The sequence below is a fragment of the Meleagris gallopavo genome, chromosome 11 (genome assembly GCF_000146605.3).
Source record: "Meleagris gallopavo isolate NT-WF06-2002-E0010 breed Aviagen turkey brand Nicholas breeding stock chromosome 11, Turkey_5.1, whole genome shotgun sequence".
In the NCBI taxonomy this organism is placed as follows: Eukaryota; Metazoa; Chordata; class Aves; order Galliformes; family Phasianidae; genus Meleagris; species Meleagris gallopavo.
In genome coordinates, this window is record NC_015021.2 from 21,967,121 (window position 1) to 21,981,447 (window position 14,327).

A 14,327-nucleotide genomic window follows, 5' to 3' on the forward strand; every position below is an offset into this window, starting at 1 on the left:
TGCTATTGGAGCAGCACAACGTGGCAAAATGGCCCCAAAGTGCCCCAAAATGCTGCGAAATGCCAAGAGAGCTCTCAGCACCTGGCCTGCTTCAGGGGAAGGAGGGGAAGAACAACAATAAGTAAGTGTCATTTTAATAAAATACATTCGTGGTGGGGGGATGGAGTTTGGATGCGTCTCATGCTTTGCTGCAGACGCCCTGAATAAGTCATCAGTTGAGTGCTTTGCTAAGGGGAATTTGTCATGGGGTTGGGGGGGAATGAAAATGTGGAAGGCAATGGTCCCCACTCCTGGGAGCAGAGCAGAGCAGGGACACAGTGCCCACAGAGCAGGGCACAGCCCCAAGGCAGGGGGGAGCTGCTGCCGTATCGCATACATTTCATATGCTGCTGAAGATTTTTAACATAGATTTTTCTTTTTCTAAATTTCTGACACGGGTGAGTCACTGAGATATTCAGCACGGATAATAAAATATAGAAACATCTACTGTGTGTGCCTGGGCCTAACAATAGTCGCAATATTAGCCTGCTGAATGCTAGTATAGAAGAATAGCTTAAGTCCATGTCATACAAACACGATGAGCTTACAGATAAATAGCTCTACAACAGTCCTCTCTTCTCTGCACAGCTGTACGTGCTTGGCTCTTTTTGGTGATGACAAAGGAGGCATTGCACACTGAGTTGGATGAGTACATCACCGAGTCAACCACGGGCCAACAAAAAGACGTGTCATATGAAACAAGTTTTTAAATGTTTATTTTACATCTTTATACATAAAACTTTGCAGGTAACTCTTTGAACCCAACTGAATGTTAATAGCACATCTAAAAATGAACGTCAGGTAGTCAACATTCACAAAATGTTGAAAACTGATTAAAATGTACGTATTACCGAAGGTTACGACGTCACTACGAGGCAGGCATGTCTTTTGGACTTGTATAGCACCGTCAAGTACAGTCTCTTTATTTAAAACTACAGTGAAGAATAAAAAAGTAGTCAATGGTAAAATATCGTCCAACGTAAAAGCAAACAAAAATAAAGTTAAACTGCCCTCTCTCCTCAGCCATGTTTTATAATGTTATAAGTACTGTACATTTTTTCTGTAATAATATTATTAAAACGCCTGATATTGAGTGGCACGAGTAAAAAAAGAAAAAAAAATAATTAAAATAAATTAAGAAGCAGAGGCCAATCACCGGACATAAAGCTTCGGACACGACCAAGGACTAACACTGATTTGCTGCGCGCCACTGAGGACATCAGCACGTGTACAGACACAGAAGCGAGGGACAGGCGAGCTCCATCTCTGCTGCCACAGACTCTGGGGTTACTTTGCTGGCATCTTCTCTGCCATGTGCTTCTGCTGGCTCTCGGCATGTCTGGGAAGGAGAAGCCTGGTTATGTGTTGGCAAAAGCATGGAGGTGGGGTAGTGGCACTCTGCGAGCTCACGTCTCCCCCCAGATCCTGCTCTTGTGGGATTGAGGTCACCCACACCCCAATCCCACCGACCTCCCATGCTACCTGCATCTCACCACAGTGGTGACAGTCCCCATCGCCTCCTGCCACCAATGGGGTTAAGCCGTAGGGCTGCTGCATGGACACAGCCACAGCAATGCCCGTTTTCCTGCTGGCTTGGTGGCTTCCGAAGGCTGACAGCGGGGGCAAATGGCCCATGGACCCCTCCCTCACCTGGTCAGGTCCTCGATGTCCACCAGCATCGCATCCTGCTCCGTGTGCAGCTCATCCCGGATGAGCAGCAGCTGCACCAGCTCCTCGTTCAAGCCTGGGGCCGGGGAGAGAGGAGGAGAGTTCGCGCTGAGCAGGGGGAGGTTTGCAAGGAGAGGAATTTTGCAGTGCTTCAGCCACAGGCATGAGCAGCTCCACATCCCTAGCAGGAGCTGCCAGGAGGGACGGTAATTAACGAACGCGAGCAGTTACAGAGTTGCAGAGCAGCCCAATGAACGCGTTGGGGCTATTTTTGTCCTACAGCCACCTGAGATATTTCCTTTAAGATTAATTATTGAGAAGGGAAGGTGGAGATGCCGGGGAAGAACCCTGGATCCTTCGGAGAGAGCAAAAACAGACAAGGGGGCAAACGCAAGGACACGTGAGCCATGTTAATGTGCTGTAAGACAGAACATACGTACTCAGAGGTGTCTATTGGACCAGGGGCTTCTCCACTTGTGGATGCTGCTGAGGCCATGCAGAGCATCGTATCAAAACAGCCATAAGGCTGCATGAAGCCACAAAACTGGCAGTATTTCTGGCTACTTTTAGAGGCTGGAGCAATGCTACCTTGTGGAGCTTTCTGATGTTTGATGGACAAAAAGAAAGCAAAAAGCCAAAGGAGCCAGCCCTAGCAAACAGCCCACCTCCAGCAGCTCTCCTCTACGGTTCCATTACTGTACATTTACCAACATTTTTACATATATCCTGAAGTAGGTGGTGCTTACTAAAGAGTAATTAAACAAAGACCACTTACTTTCTATCTGTGAGTGGAGATCATTGACTATCACTTGTAGCTGCCCAATAGTCATGTCTCTTAGGTCGGCGGGTTTTAAGTTCCTTTTCATCAGGCATTCGCTTATATGAGGCATGTGTGGCAGCTGGAAATGAATTTTCATCTGTTTAATTCTTTTTCTCTGAATTACTCATATTTCTGCACAGCACCAGTTTGCCCCAGACACATCCCTCCCTGCAAACACCCATTTGTGGCTGCAATGAGACTACCAAAGCATCTGGCCAGTCCTCAGTGCAGGCCTTCAGCCTCAGCTGGGAGGTCTTAACACAGCACTGAGCTTCATGCTTCCCCCTCTCCTTTCCTGCTCCCATAAAACCCAGGGCAGAGGGATGAAGGGCCACTGCATCAGCCTGCACTCACCAGATCCGCCACCGGAGATTTCTTCCTGTTCTGCTTCTCCACCTCCACCTGCATTTTGGCCATGGGCTTTGCCATAGCCAAGGCCATTTTGGCTTCAGCTTGGAGTTTCTTTTGCCTGGTGAGAAAATCCATGTCATCGAGGGACTCGGACTCCTCCTCGGTCGTGTCTCTGTCGGAGTAGGAAGAGCTCTGCTTGCTCTAGGGAAGCAGACACGCACCGTTACAGCCCGGCACCGCCGCCGCGGGGACAGAGCAAAGGAGCTGACCTGCAGCTTCACACCCTCTGTATGCACACAGAGGGGTTCATTTCTACAGGCAAGGTGAAGATTACAAGGTTGGGTGGCTTTTTTTTTTTTTTTTAATTCTAAACTGATTTCTTGATTGGCTCTTCTGAGTATTAACAGCCACTTGAGCACTTTAGATGGAGCCAAACAGATCGATAAGCGCCTAATGGACAAGCTGGTTAAGCTGGAGGAAAGCCCACCACGGGTCTGAGGCCTCTGTGTTGTATCCATGAAGGAACAGAGGAGGGGAGAGCTGATAGGAGCCGACACCACTCTGCACCCATTACTGCTCTGACAGAGCACAGAGAAAGGAAGAGCAGGAGAAGGGCACTGTCCCTTGAGTGCATCCCCCCCCCTTGCAGCAGGTCTGTCCTGTAATAGCAATGTGCCGGCTGCTCTGGGCTTCAGTGCCCCAGCAGTTCTCATTATGGCCCTTGTGCTCTGTGAGATGAGCCACCAGACCTACCATGGGTGACAAAGGTGTGTCCAGGCTGGTTTCTGTCTTGCTGTCATCAGCATCGCTGTCCTTATCACTGCCACTGTCGTTCACAAAACAGATCTGCAGGTTCATCCCGCTCTGGAGTCTGCAGGGAGGAGAGGTGACAACGGGGATGGGGATGAGCCATATGCAATGGTAGATCTGTGATGCACAACTCTCTGCTTGGCCTCATTGGCCCCACTGGCAGCAGCACCCAACGCCTGGGTCGGAGGTGACAATTCCCACACAGCATTACGAAGTGACAGCTCAGATTGAAAACTCATCAGCTCCACAATGACAGTGCCTCTACCACCATCTACTGCTGAACGTCAGAAATACCCACAATACTGCAGAGCTTCGTCGTGAAACACCGTGTGCTGACCAAAAGGATTTGTTGAGGGCTGTCAAAAGGCTGTTTGTGGCACTATGGCATCTCACAGACACTCCTCAGCAGAGCCCTGCCCAGCTTTTGCTCCACCACGTGCTGTCCATGCTAAAAGTCCCAGCGTGCAATGAGGAAGAGAAGCAGCACAGCCCTGAGCATGGTGTGATGCAGGTTTGCAGCAGGGCTGCTTGCCTCTCACATTGCACTCAGCCTTCACTCCTTTTTCTACATTCAAGTTCCAAATGATCCTTTGGGGGCAGCTCTGTTGCCTTTCCTGTGCTCCATCACTACGTGTCCATGCTGGGGGAGGCCCATACACAAGCTGTACAATAAGGGGCTTATATTGGTCCTCACAGCAAACTTTCCATTTATTTTAGTGGTATTTTTTTAATTTGTTATTGCCATACAACAGATAACTTTAACGCATGAGCTTTTGAGCCAGACTGAGTGAACACAGCGCCCAGGCTGGGGAGGACACAGCTTTTGGCTTGGCTTCAAACTGCATTACGCAGGAAGGGAAGAGTAAGTGCAAATCAGGATCTGTGGGACACCTGCATTTCAAGAGCATGACCGAAATACCTGACCCATGCTCATCCTAACAGGGAGGCAGACGAGGCACCTATGGGAGCACCAGAGTATTAGAAACGATGCTGACTGCATTGTAAAAATCCTGGATTAAAATGGTGCACAGCTGGGAAGCAGCGACAGGCCTCAAAAGGAATCCAGGAAACATCCTGTGGGACACAGCTGGACATGGAGCCATTCCCTGTGAGCAAGCACCAGCTGCTCACAGCGACAGCCAGCAACAGCAGCAGCCCAGCTCTCCCACTGCCTCCTCCATGGCCCCGTGTGATGTGCATGGAACCCCTGACTCAATACGCAGTGTGCTCTGCTGCAAAACAAGGATGCAACAGCACGAGGAAGCATCCTGTGCTTGCCCTCAGGGCACTGGGACAAGGACTGGGAGCACTGTGGTGGAGCACTGGGGACCGTCAGCCTCTCCTGGATGTCCTGATGTCCTGACCCATGCAGTGCGTACCAGTGCTCTGCCTGGACTATAAATACAAACAAAATGCTGCAGCATCCAGGTACATCTGGTGTTTTCTCATGGTATGGCTGCCCAGCCCTGCTGCAGGATGTTAATTAGTCCTGCCCTGTAATTACAAGACAGCAGTTATCACTCAAGCTGTAACCACACAGAGCACAACTTTCCTTTTCAGATGCACTGTGGTTCAGTTGCATTTTAGTCTCACATCCATGCTGCCCTAGTAGGATTCCCCTTGTTTTTATGCCTCTCCCGGATTTTTTCCTCCCTGACCCACATCTGCCCACAGCACAGAAGGCACTCAGCTACCCAGATGCTGTGGATCCACCCTGGATGCTCAGTGCCCAGTTGGTGACCAGTATGAAACAGGTGGCCACCTCTTGGACCACCAAAGGAAGATGCTCTTTCACAAACCAATAGTTCTGTTTTTAACCAGCCTTCATAGGATCACAGAATAGTTTGTGTTGCAAAGGACCTCTGAAGGCCATCGGTCCCACTGCCCACAGTGCACAGGGACACCCAAACTCCATCAGTGCTCAGAGCCCAGCCCTCCCTATGGGTGCCTGCAGGGATGGGGCACCCACCCCTCTGGGCAGGCTGTTCCCGAGACACTTGTGTTTGTTGAACCTCATGAGGTTCTCCTGGGCCCCGTCATTCACCACTCTAACCCAGCAATAAGACCAAGCTCTCTCCTGCTTTGGATGTGCACATTTCAACAGGAATTCAGACACACAACTCCTTGGCCAACCCCACCAAGCAGCCCAGCCTCCACCCGCCCCGCAGCCCTGCGTACCTGGAGGACAGGCTGGGCTTGCCGCTCTTACTGCAGCCGGTGTAGAGCCCTGGGCCATCGTCAAAGAAGCTGCCAAGAGCCAACTTCTGCCTGATGGACTCCCGCTCATTCTTCTGAGCCTGCAGGGGAAGGAATGCAGGAGAGGTGCCATCAAATTACCAAGGTTTGAACAATGCATTCACATAGAGGCGTTTTTTGAGGAAGGCGAGGCTGTGGGATGGATTGAAATGGATCACCGATCCATGGCTGCGCAGTCAGTGTGCAATAAATGAGAATCACAGATCTGTACCCCAAATTAACAGCTGTACTGCACTGGTGTTTGTCGGCAATGGATGACAGGAAGGCAAACCAAGGACAGAAGGAACATTTGGAAGCCCTCAAACATTTCATTTTAAAGTAACATGTAACAGCTGATCAGGAATATGCAGCAAAAGAAAATGGTACCAGGCAGCATCCACAGCACTAACATAACCCAGTGCCTCAAATTCTGCCTAAATAATGCACCTTTATCCAACAGAGGGAAGTGACATATAATGAAATGCAAATTATTAACGTAAAATAGCTAATCATTTAATCTAACCCCAGTGCTGACAACCTACATTACAGCATCGCACTGCCCATTATGTTGTCAATCTCTTACCAAAATACGTACTTTATTTGTAATCTAACTCCTTTGCCACTGCTACAAATAATTCAGAGCATTGAAAACAACGCCCAGAGCATCAAGGAGTATTGAATTTTCAAGTTGTTCCCTGTTTTCTTTTTTCTATATTATTTACTGACGATGCTCCTGGCCTGGTAGCACACCACCCCTTTGGGAACGCAGGAAAGGAGCCACTGTTTTGAAGAGCAGGCCAAAATGAGATGAAGAAGTGACACAAAACCCAAGGAAAACAGAATTCTTGTGCCACTTGCTGCAGCCCTGGGCACTGCTGCCACACTGGGCATGTGGTGGGTGAAAGAGATGGAAGAAACACCAGTAAATGTCCATGGTGCACCTTTCCCTCTTTAGGAAAAAAATCACAGAATCATGGAATGGTTGGGTTGGAAGGGACCTCCAACATCACCCAGTTCCAACGTCCCTGCTGTGGGCTGTGTGCCCCCCACAAGATCAAGCTGCCCATGGTTCCATCCAGCTTGGCCTCCAACACCTCCACGGATGGGCCCTTCTCTGCCAGGGGCCGACCTCCGAGCTCAGCTGCCTCCAAGCACCAGATGGGCACATCCCCACAGCACCTTCGTATTTCATGAAACCATGGACGCTTCTCTTCCCACCCAAAGGACCCCTTCCATCCCATCTCCGTGCCCAGACATTCCCATCTCCCTCCAGAAGCCAGAGGCTGCAGGATGGGGCCATGCATTCCCTGCACACCAGCCCTACCTCCAACACGTGCAGAAAATCACTCCGCATTAAAACGCATACGAACGCAGGCTGCTCCCACATGTTTTCCCTTATAGATGGAGCTCTCTCCACACCCCTTATAATTTTGCTCCACGTCCCACTGCGGCTGCAGCTGCTCCCAGTCTGACATCTGTACATTTAATCAATGTGCCATTTGTCTGCTCCACCAGGCCATTACCAGGGATACGAAATAACGCTATTCCCAGTCCTGAGCTCAGCATATCCCATCTTATAGAACAGACACAGCATAATGACCGTAAAGAAACGGAGAGTCCTATTTGTTATGATAAAATAGGGAACAGTTACTAAGAAATAGAATATACCTAGGGGAACCAGACTTTATGCTGTAGATAAATTACCCGCCAGCTGCTCGATGCATCCCGAGTCGGGCACTGAAAACTGGAAATTGAGAAGGAAAATTGCATGTGGTTTTTCTGACTATCAAATATACTCACTTTGCATATAAAAAATAATGCATGGAATAAAATATAAAGGTACTAGCGAGGAAAATGTAAAACCATGTTATATTTAAATGTGCATTTTGACATTGCATCCCTCAGCTCTGCCCCGCATCAACTGGGCAGTGAGTATCCTCAGGGGGTTAAAAAAAAACAACAAAAGAATTAAAAAATTGATTGGGTTGATAAACAGGAAATAGATCCAGTAAGAAGCTGAAAAGATTAAAAAAAAAAACCCTGAAAATCTGTGAATTGATGAAGATTCATGCGCGTGTTATAAGGGGCAGTGCTCTGGGACTCTTGTTTGGAGGACACCAGCGTGGGATCCCCATGTCATGCTGTGTGGGCCCTTTCTTGGCCATCCCAATTCTGTGGTCGGGGCTGCTTGGCCCGTTAGCTGTTCACACCACCAGCAGCAGTGCCCACATTGCTGCCTGACCCACTTTATCTCCTACTGACCTATTTTGTCATCTATTTCCTTCTGCATATACACAACACCGGGTGAGCATGGAGTTGTTCAAACACTTGCCCTGTACGGACACTTGCCATCCACAAGGCATACTGGTTTACCACAAAAAGCCCATCTTTGGCCAACACCCCTAATTTGCCCCACTGATACTTCATCCCCACGCAATCCCCATCCGTCAGGCTGTCCCTTACCGACCTGTGCAGGGATGGGAACCACGAGATTTCTGCTGATTTCTGAGAAATGAGAAAAGCCCCCGGCGCATCGCCCACGCTGTATTATTGGTGTCACTTGAGAATTAAGAACTGGGCTGGCTCCACTCACCCACTCTGCATGCAGGACGCAGTATTAGCAGCCTTTATGCATTACAGACGTCACCCAAAAGAGCAAATAAAAGTGCACATCAAATATTTATCTGCAACTTAGGTGCCGCAGCAATCTCCCAGGCTCCGCGTTGCACTTTGGAACCATCCACCATTAACAGCCCTCCATTAACAGCGGACGACAACGACATTTCTGGAGCTGTACTGATCGATAGCAAGGGCTGAGCAGCCAGCATGGCTGGTCTCTGTGCTGCCCAGAGTGCTTGGGAGGGAACAGCACAACAAATTCACAGGACCATTAGGGTTGGGAAAGACCTCTGAGATCCCCAACCCAGCTGCAGCCCACCCCCCCATGCCCACTGCCCTCGGTGCCACATCCCCACGGCTCTGAACACCCCACAAGGGATGGTGACCCCACAACTCTCTGGGCAGCTGTGCCAGTGCCCAATTACTCATACAGAGAAGAATTTTTTCCTAATATCCAACTGGTGCAACTTAAGGCCATTACCTCTTGTCCTAAGATTGCAAGTAAATGAATGCCTGGAGGGCAGTGCTGTTCCCATCCAGCCGAGGGGTTAAAGCCTATGGGGGCCATCAGGGGACATCACCCCACTGCTGTGGAGCTGCCTGGTCCCTGCAGCCACACCACGGAGGCTATTTTTGCCAGGGACTGTCATTACCAGCCATGCACAATTACTATATTTAAAGTCCCAGACCCGTACACAGCACCCTTTTTTATTTCCGTGCAGTACAAAGGCTATGATTGGATTCACAGAAATTATAATTATGCAACACTTGTTTTTGTACGGCCAGATTTGCTAGAAAAACACAAAATGTTCATATTCTCTCAAGCCATGTGGCACGGAGCCCTACAAATGCCAGCTCTCCTGGTCTGACGAGGTGTCTGGGAACGCCCCGTGGGGAGAAGCTGTGACGAAGACACACAGAGGGGACACTTCTGCCACATCACACCAGGGAGAGGGCATCCGTGATTAAAGGCAGCGGTGGGGCACCAGCATCCAGCGCTGTGCTCTTTGGGCCGCAAAGTGGCCATGCATGCAGCCCCGTGTGTGCAGCCCCATGTGTGCAGCCCCATGGTGCAGCCCCATGTGTGCATCCTCATGCCCGAGCTCCATGCATGGAGTTCTACGTATGCAGCACAGAGCGTGCAGCTCCACGCACACAGCCCCGTGCACGGAGTTCTGTGCAGGTCAGCCCTCTCTGCAGCCCTGTACGTGCAGCCCCATGCCTCGTGCACGCCGCTTGGCAGTGCCCATCCATGCAGAGCACGCCGACAAAAGGCCCCTTTTTGTCTCCTACCTTTTTATAATTCCCCTCCACATCCCGCGCGGATGCCTGCCCGATGATGTCACCCATTCCATCACCAGCCCCGCTCATGGCCCCGTTCCCCGGCTGCTCCCCGTGGGCACATCTCCGCTCGCCGCGGCACCGGGATCGCCGCTCGCTGCTCCCTGCGGGCGCAGGCCTTGCCCTAATAAAGTCAAAGCTGCGGGCGGGCAGCAGAGCGGGACCGGGAGAGGAAAGCTGAGGGCTTCCTGCAGCCACTGGCAGCGCCGGGTAAAAATAGCCCTAAGTGCTGCACAAGGGCAGGAAAAATCCCGGTGTCTGATGTCAGAGCCACAACCTCCGACAGTGAAGTGATTGCAAAGCGGAGCTCGCCTCCGATATCAGCTTCCCCAGAGAGCTGCTTCTGAGCTCTAAGAGTTTTTTCGGGTTCCTAGGAAGTAACCAACAGAACCCAAGTGGTATTTTATCACCCCGTCGCCCACCCCATGCGCTCACAGGGCCCCAGCCCAGGGTGCACAGCCCTTATCTCCCCCAGCCAGAAGCTCGGGGACCATGCAGGGGATCCTTCAGGCAAACAAACGGGGTTTGTGCCCTGTTTGGCCAACGCAGCACATCAACAGGAGCACTGCTCCTCAGCGTGACACAGCCCTGCGGTGTGGCAGAGGAATACCCTCAGCAACCCCACAGTGACAGATCCCAGTGCCACCGCTCCTCTTTCGAAACGCACATCGGGTTGAGTTCGCTGGCTCCCATCACCCACAGGTTAACCATCACGGCATTACCCAGTCCTGAAGTTTCAGGGGGGAAATAATAACAACAACAGTACGGGGGAACCACTTAATCCCACTGCTTTCCCAGGACACACAGCTCTCTGCATGCCTCATTCTTTCTGCTTCCCCTCCACCGCTGACTCACTGTGTCATTTCCCAGTGCTGCTAAATTTAACCTCCCCCGCTGACAATGGGGTCCCTGAGTTGGCAGTGATAACATCTCCTGTTCTCTGTGCACAACACAATGCTGCTGCACGCACCGGCCCTCCTGGAGGAAAGGGTTCCTGTTTTTACGTACTGCAAACGCTCAGACATCACAGAATCGATGTTAGGGTTGGGGAAGAACTTTAAGATGCCTGACTGACAGCCCACCACCCCTGCGCTCTGGATCTCCCCCAAGACACAGCAGGGATTGCAATGGGCCCCTGGGTCCTGCCCTGCAGATACATGGTGGAATGGGAGGAGATGGGAGAGATCTCCTCCAGGTCAGAGAATCACAGAACCATTCAGGTTGGAAAAGAGCTCTGAGATCCCCAACCCAACCCCACCATGCCCACAGCCCTCAGTGCCACAACCCCGCAGTTCTGGAGCACCTCTGGGGACAGTGACCCCACTGCTCCTTGGGCAGCTGTTCCAACAGCATTTGGAGAACAAATGCTTCCCAATATCCAACCCGACCCTCCCCTGGGGCAGTGGGAGGTCCTACCTCTAGTCACCTATAATGATAATATGGTAATCCACGTCACAAGAAAGTTCTGCTAAAGGGAAGCAGGCAGCGCAGCATCTCTCCCCGGATACATTTCCTCTCCCTACCACAACAGAGCACCATAAATCTGAGAAACAAACCTCGCAGAGTAGAGGAAGGGCTTTGGGACTGCAGTCTAACACTTCCATTGGCCCTGACACCACCTCACTGCTCACTGCAGCCTTCATGCCCCCAACCTTGCCACCCAGGCTGGGATGCAGCCCCACACCGGGATGTCCCAAGCAGGAGGAACATCTCAGTGCAAATCACAGATGCTGTCCCACCCTGTCCTCGGTGACAACCCCCATTCCACAGCATCTTTTTGCAAAGCTTCCTTCCCCGGGTTCCTCCTGGGGAAAAATGCAGACGTCAGATTGCATCAGCTGTGAGCCAGCTCCATGGTTACAGCGCTGCTGAGTGTAAGGGGAGTGCTGTTAGAAGCAGCCAGAGCCACCTGAGGCTGCCTTGCTTTTTATAGCACCAAAGGAGATCTTAATACAGGCATATGTGGGGCTGCGTGGCCCCAATGCAGGGCTGGGGGCTGCTGGGATGGGGTGGCAGCCTCTGGATCTGCTCAGGCAAGGTGAGGGATTGGGCTGCTTCATTGCTCGTGGACAAGTGAGAAGCTAAATTATACCATGCCATGCATATGCAATGCTGGTTTGTGTCAATGCAAAGCCCCAAAATGATTTTGGTGCTTGTTCCACTGGGAGAGGGAACCGCCACCATCCCATTCTGCTCAGCATCAGCTTCCAAATGCTGCTGTCATTGAGTTGTCAGAGAAGAAACCTAAATTTCCTGTGCACTAAAACAACTCACTGCATATTGGGGAATGATGCTGACCCTTCCCACCCGGGCTTTAGCACATCCCATGCTCCCCATGGATTTCGTAGAGCATTTTTGGGATCAGACTGAATGAGAAGGCCCTCAGCCTGCTTTCCAGAACGCAGCCTTTGTTCTGTGCCATGGCTCTGGGAGCAGCGGGCAGCTGGTGTTATATGGCCCATGTGGGGCTTCTTCTCAAAGGCCCATTGTATGAACTCCAAGCAGACCAAGGGTCAGGTCCTGCACCCCACTCACAAACCCATGCATTGCTGTGGGTGTGAAGCAGAGCTGAGAGCGGCATGGAAAGAAAGGACCTGGGGTGGTGGTCAGCAGCAGCTGATCAGGAGCCAGCAGTATGCCCAGGTGGGAAGAAGCCAAGAAGTCTTGTCAAATGATAGGAGGAAAAAAACCAACAACAGAGCCCGGAACAAAATATTTGGCACAGGAAAATAAATCAGCATAAAAACAGGAAAGGAAATTAACTAAGAAGTTGTTTCTTTTTGTTTACACTTGGGTTACTCGCAGCCCTCGGGCTGCGTATCCTCATTTGGTTGCTCAGAGGTTTCCAAAGGGCATTCCTCTGTCAGATCTTAGAAATTCTCCACTGATGGAAGCAGACCCCTGGTAGGGCTGGCAGTGCCCGGCACTGGAGCATGCAGGCAGCCTCAGGCAGAGCTCGGAACCTCCTGAGCACAGAGAACCCAAAGGAGAGCAAAAGGAAGAATGCAAGGGCAGCAGGTTCCCAGGCCACCACCCTCTGCAGCGCTGGGGTCAGAGCTTTTCTGCTGAATTTCCCTAAGGCAAACATGTCCCCAGCCTCTCTCCACGCGCTGGCTCACTCCTCTGTTTGCTCTGCAGCTCTCTTAAATCCCCAGGAGCTGCAGTGAGCTGTCTGAGCAGGGATGTGAGGAGCACGGGCAGGCATGGCTGCTCCGTCCCCAGCTCTGCTGGCTCCCAGATGGAATCACAACCCAGGATTTGTGTTCGACTTTTGGGCTAATGGGCCAGCGGGGGTAGAAAGGTTTTGAGACCACTGAGCTCCTGTTTCCCCAGGATCTGCATTCCTTCTGCCTCTTTCTGTTGTTATATTTACTGTTCCGGAGGAGAGAGACCGGCTCAATGGAAGCAGATCAAATGCAGCAGCACTGCTGCAGTGCAATGAAACCGTGGCATCAGCACATAGGGATGCTGCCAGGCCAGAACCAGGCACTGCCCACCAGGCACCATGCACTGCCCACAGGGCACCGTGTGCCCACTGCCCCAAGATCTGCAGCATCTCAGCAAACGTGCCAGAAAAACATTCACCGCCCACAAACAATGGCCCCATTTATAACGACAGGGGAGCAACAGGCTTGTAGCTGCAGAACAACCAGCTTCCCTCCAGCAGAGATCAAAAAAACAGTTTTTTTTTTTTTTCCAAAAGAGCTAAAAGGGAAATCCATTTCCAGAAGCACTTGCTGCAACGAAAGCATCCACTGAAAAATCGACTGAATTACCCCTATACACAGATATATACACTGATATCATTTCCCTCCACGATATCTTTAGCAATAAGAGATGTTCAGCCTTAAGATGAAGCCTGACTTCAGAGGAACGCCGCAGCTGAGCTGCTGCCTTGCACAGCCCCTCTCCCAAGGCCCAGCTCAGCTGCTGGGAATGCTGCTAGGCCGTTCTGCAACACGCCCCGCACCGCACGTACGCACTGCTGAGCGCTGCTGTAGTGCAGGGGATGCTCAGATGGACCAACCCAGCCCCAAACGCTGCCCTTCCCTCAGCAGGTGCACCCACAGCAGCACCGACCCTCCTGGTATACAGCAACGAAGGCACAACACGAATCGTAAAGTCATCGAGTCATTCAGCTTGGCAAAGAGCTCTGAGCCCATCGAGCCCAAGCACCAACCCGGTGCCTGCAAGGCACCAAACCACAGCTGCAGGTGCCGCATCCGCAGCGGGATGCCGGGCTCCCACTGCCCGACGAGGCGGGGGTCCAACACCCCAGCGCCGTTCCTCATTGAGCAGCACGACGTAACGCGTTTAGAAATCATTCCCTTCTGGGTCGGCTCTCCCGCAGAGAGACGTGCGGGGCCGGCGGATCGCACGCACGCACTCACCCGGAGCAGCTTCATCTGCGGCGGGGCTGCGGGCGCGTTGCGGGGCGGGCTGA

The 14,327-nt window shown here is 51.6% G+C and overlaps 1 protein-coding gene across 3 annotated transcripts in view; it reads right to left on the reverse strand.

Moving 5' to 3' along the window:
* Window positions 1-731: 731 nt before the first annotated feature.
* LOC100543106 (schwannomin-interacting protein 1) overlaps window positions 732-14,327 on the reverse strand; it is a 22,100-nt gene continuing 8,504 nt past the window's right edge. The window contains exons 1-7 of one of the 3 annotated variants that reach the window (XM_010716988.3): window positions 14,275-14,321; window positions 5,867-5,985; window positions 3,632-3,749; window positions 2,882-3,079; window positions 2,483-2,606; window positions 1,690-1,783; window positions 732-1,378 (exon numbers count right to left, since the gene is read on the reverse strand). In XM_010716988.3, the coding sequence (XP_010715290.1) occupies window positions 1,327-1,378; window positions 1,690-1,783; window positions 2,483-2,606; window positions 2,882-3,079; window positions 3,632-3,749; window positions 5,867-5,985; window positions 14,275-14,289 (720 nt within the window). In that variant the 5' untranslated portion in view covers window positions 14,290-14,321 and the 3' untranslated portion in view covers window positions 732-1,326. Of the gene's footprint in view, window positions 1,379-1,689; window positions 1,784-2,482; window positions 2,607-2,881; window positions 3,080-3,631; window positions 3,750-5,866; window positions 5,986-9,835; window positions 9,980-14,274; window positions 14,322-14,327 lie in introns of those variants that run through there. The other 2 variants (XM_010716986.3, XM_010716987.3) reach the window with 2 other exon arrangements.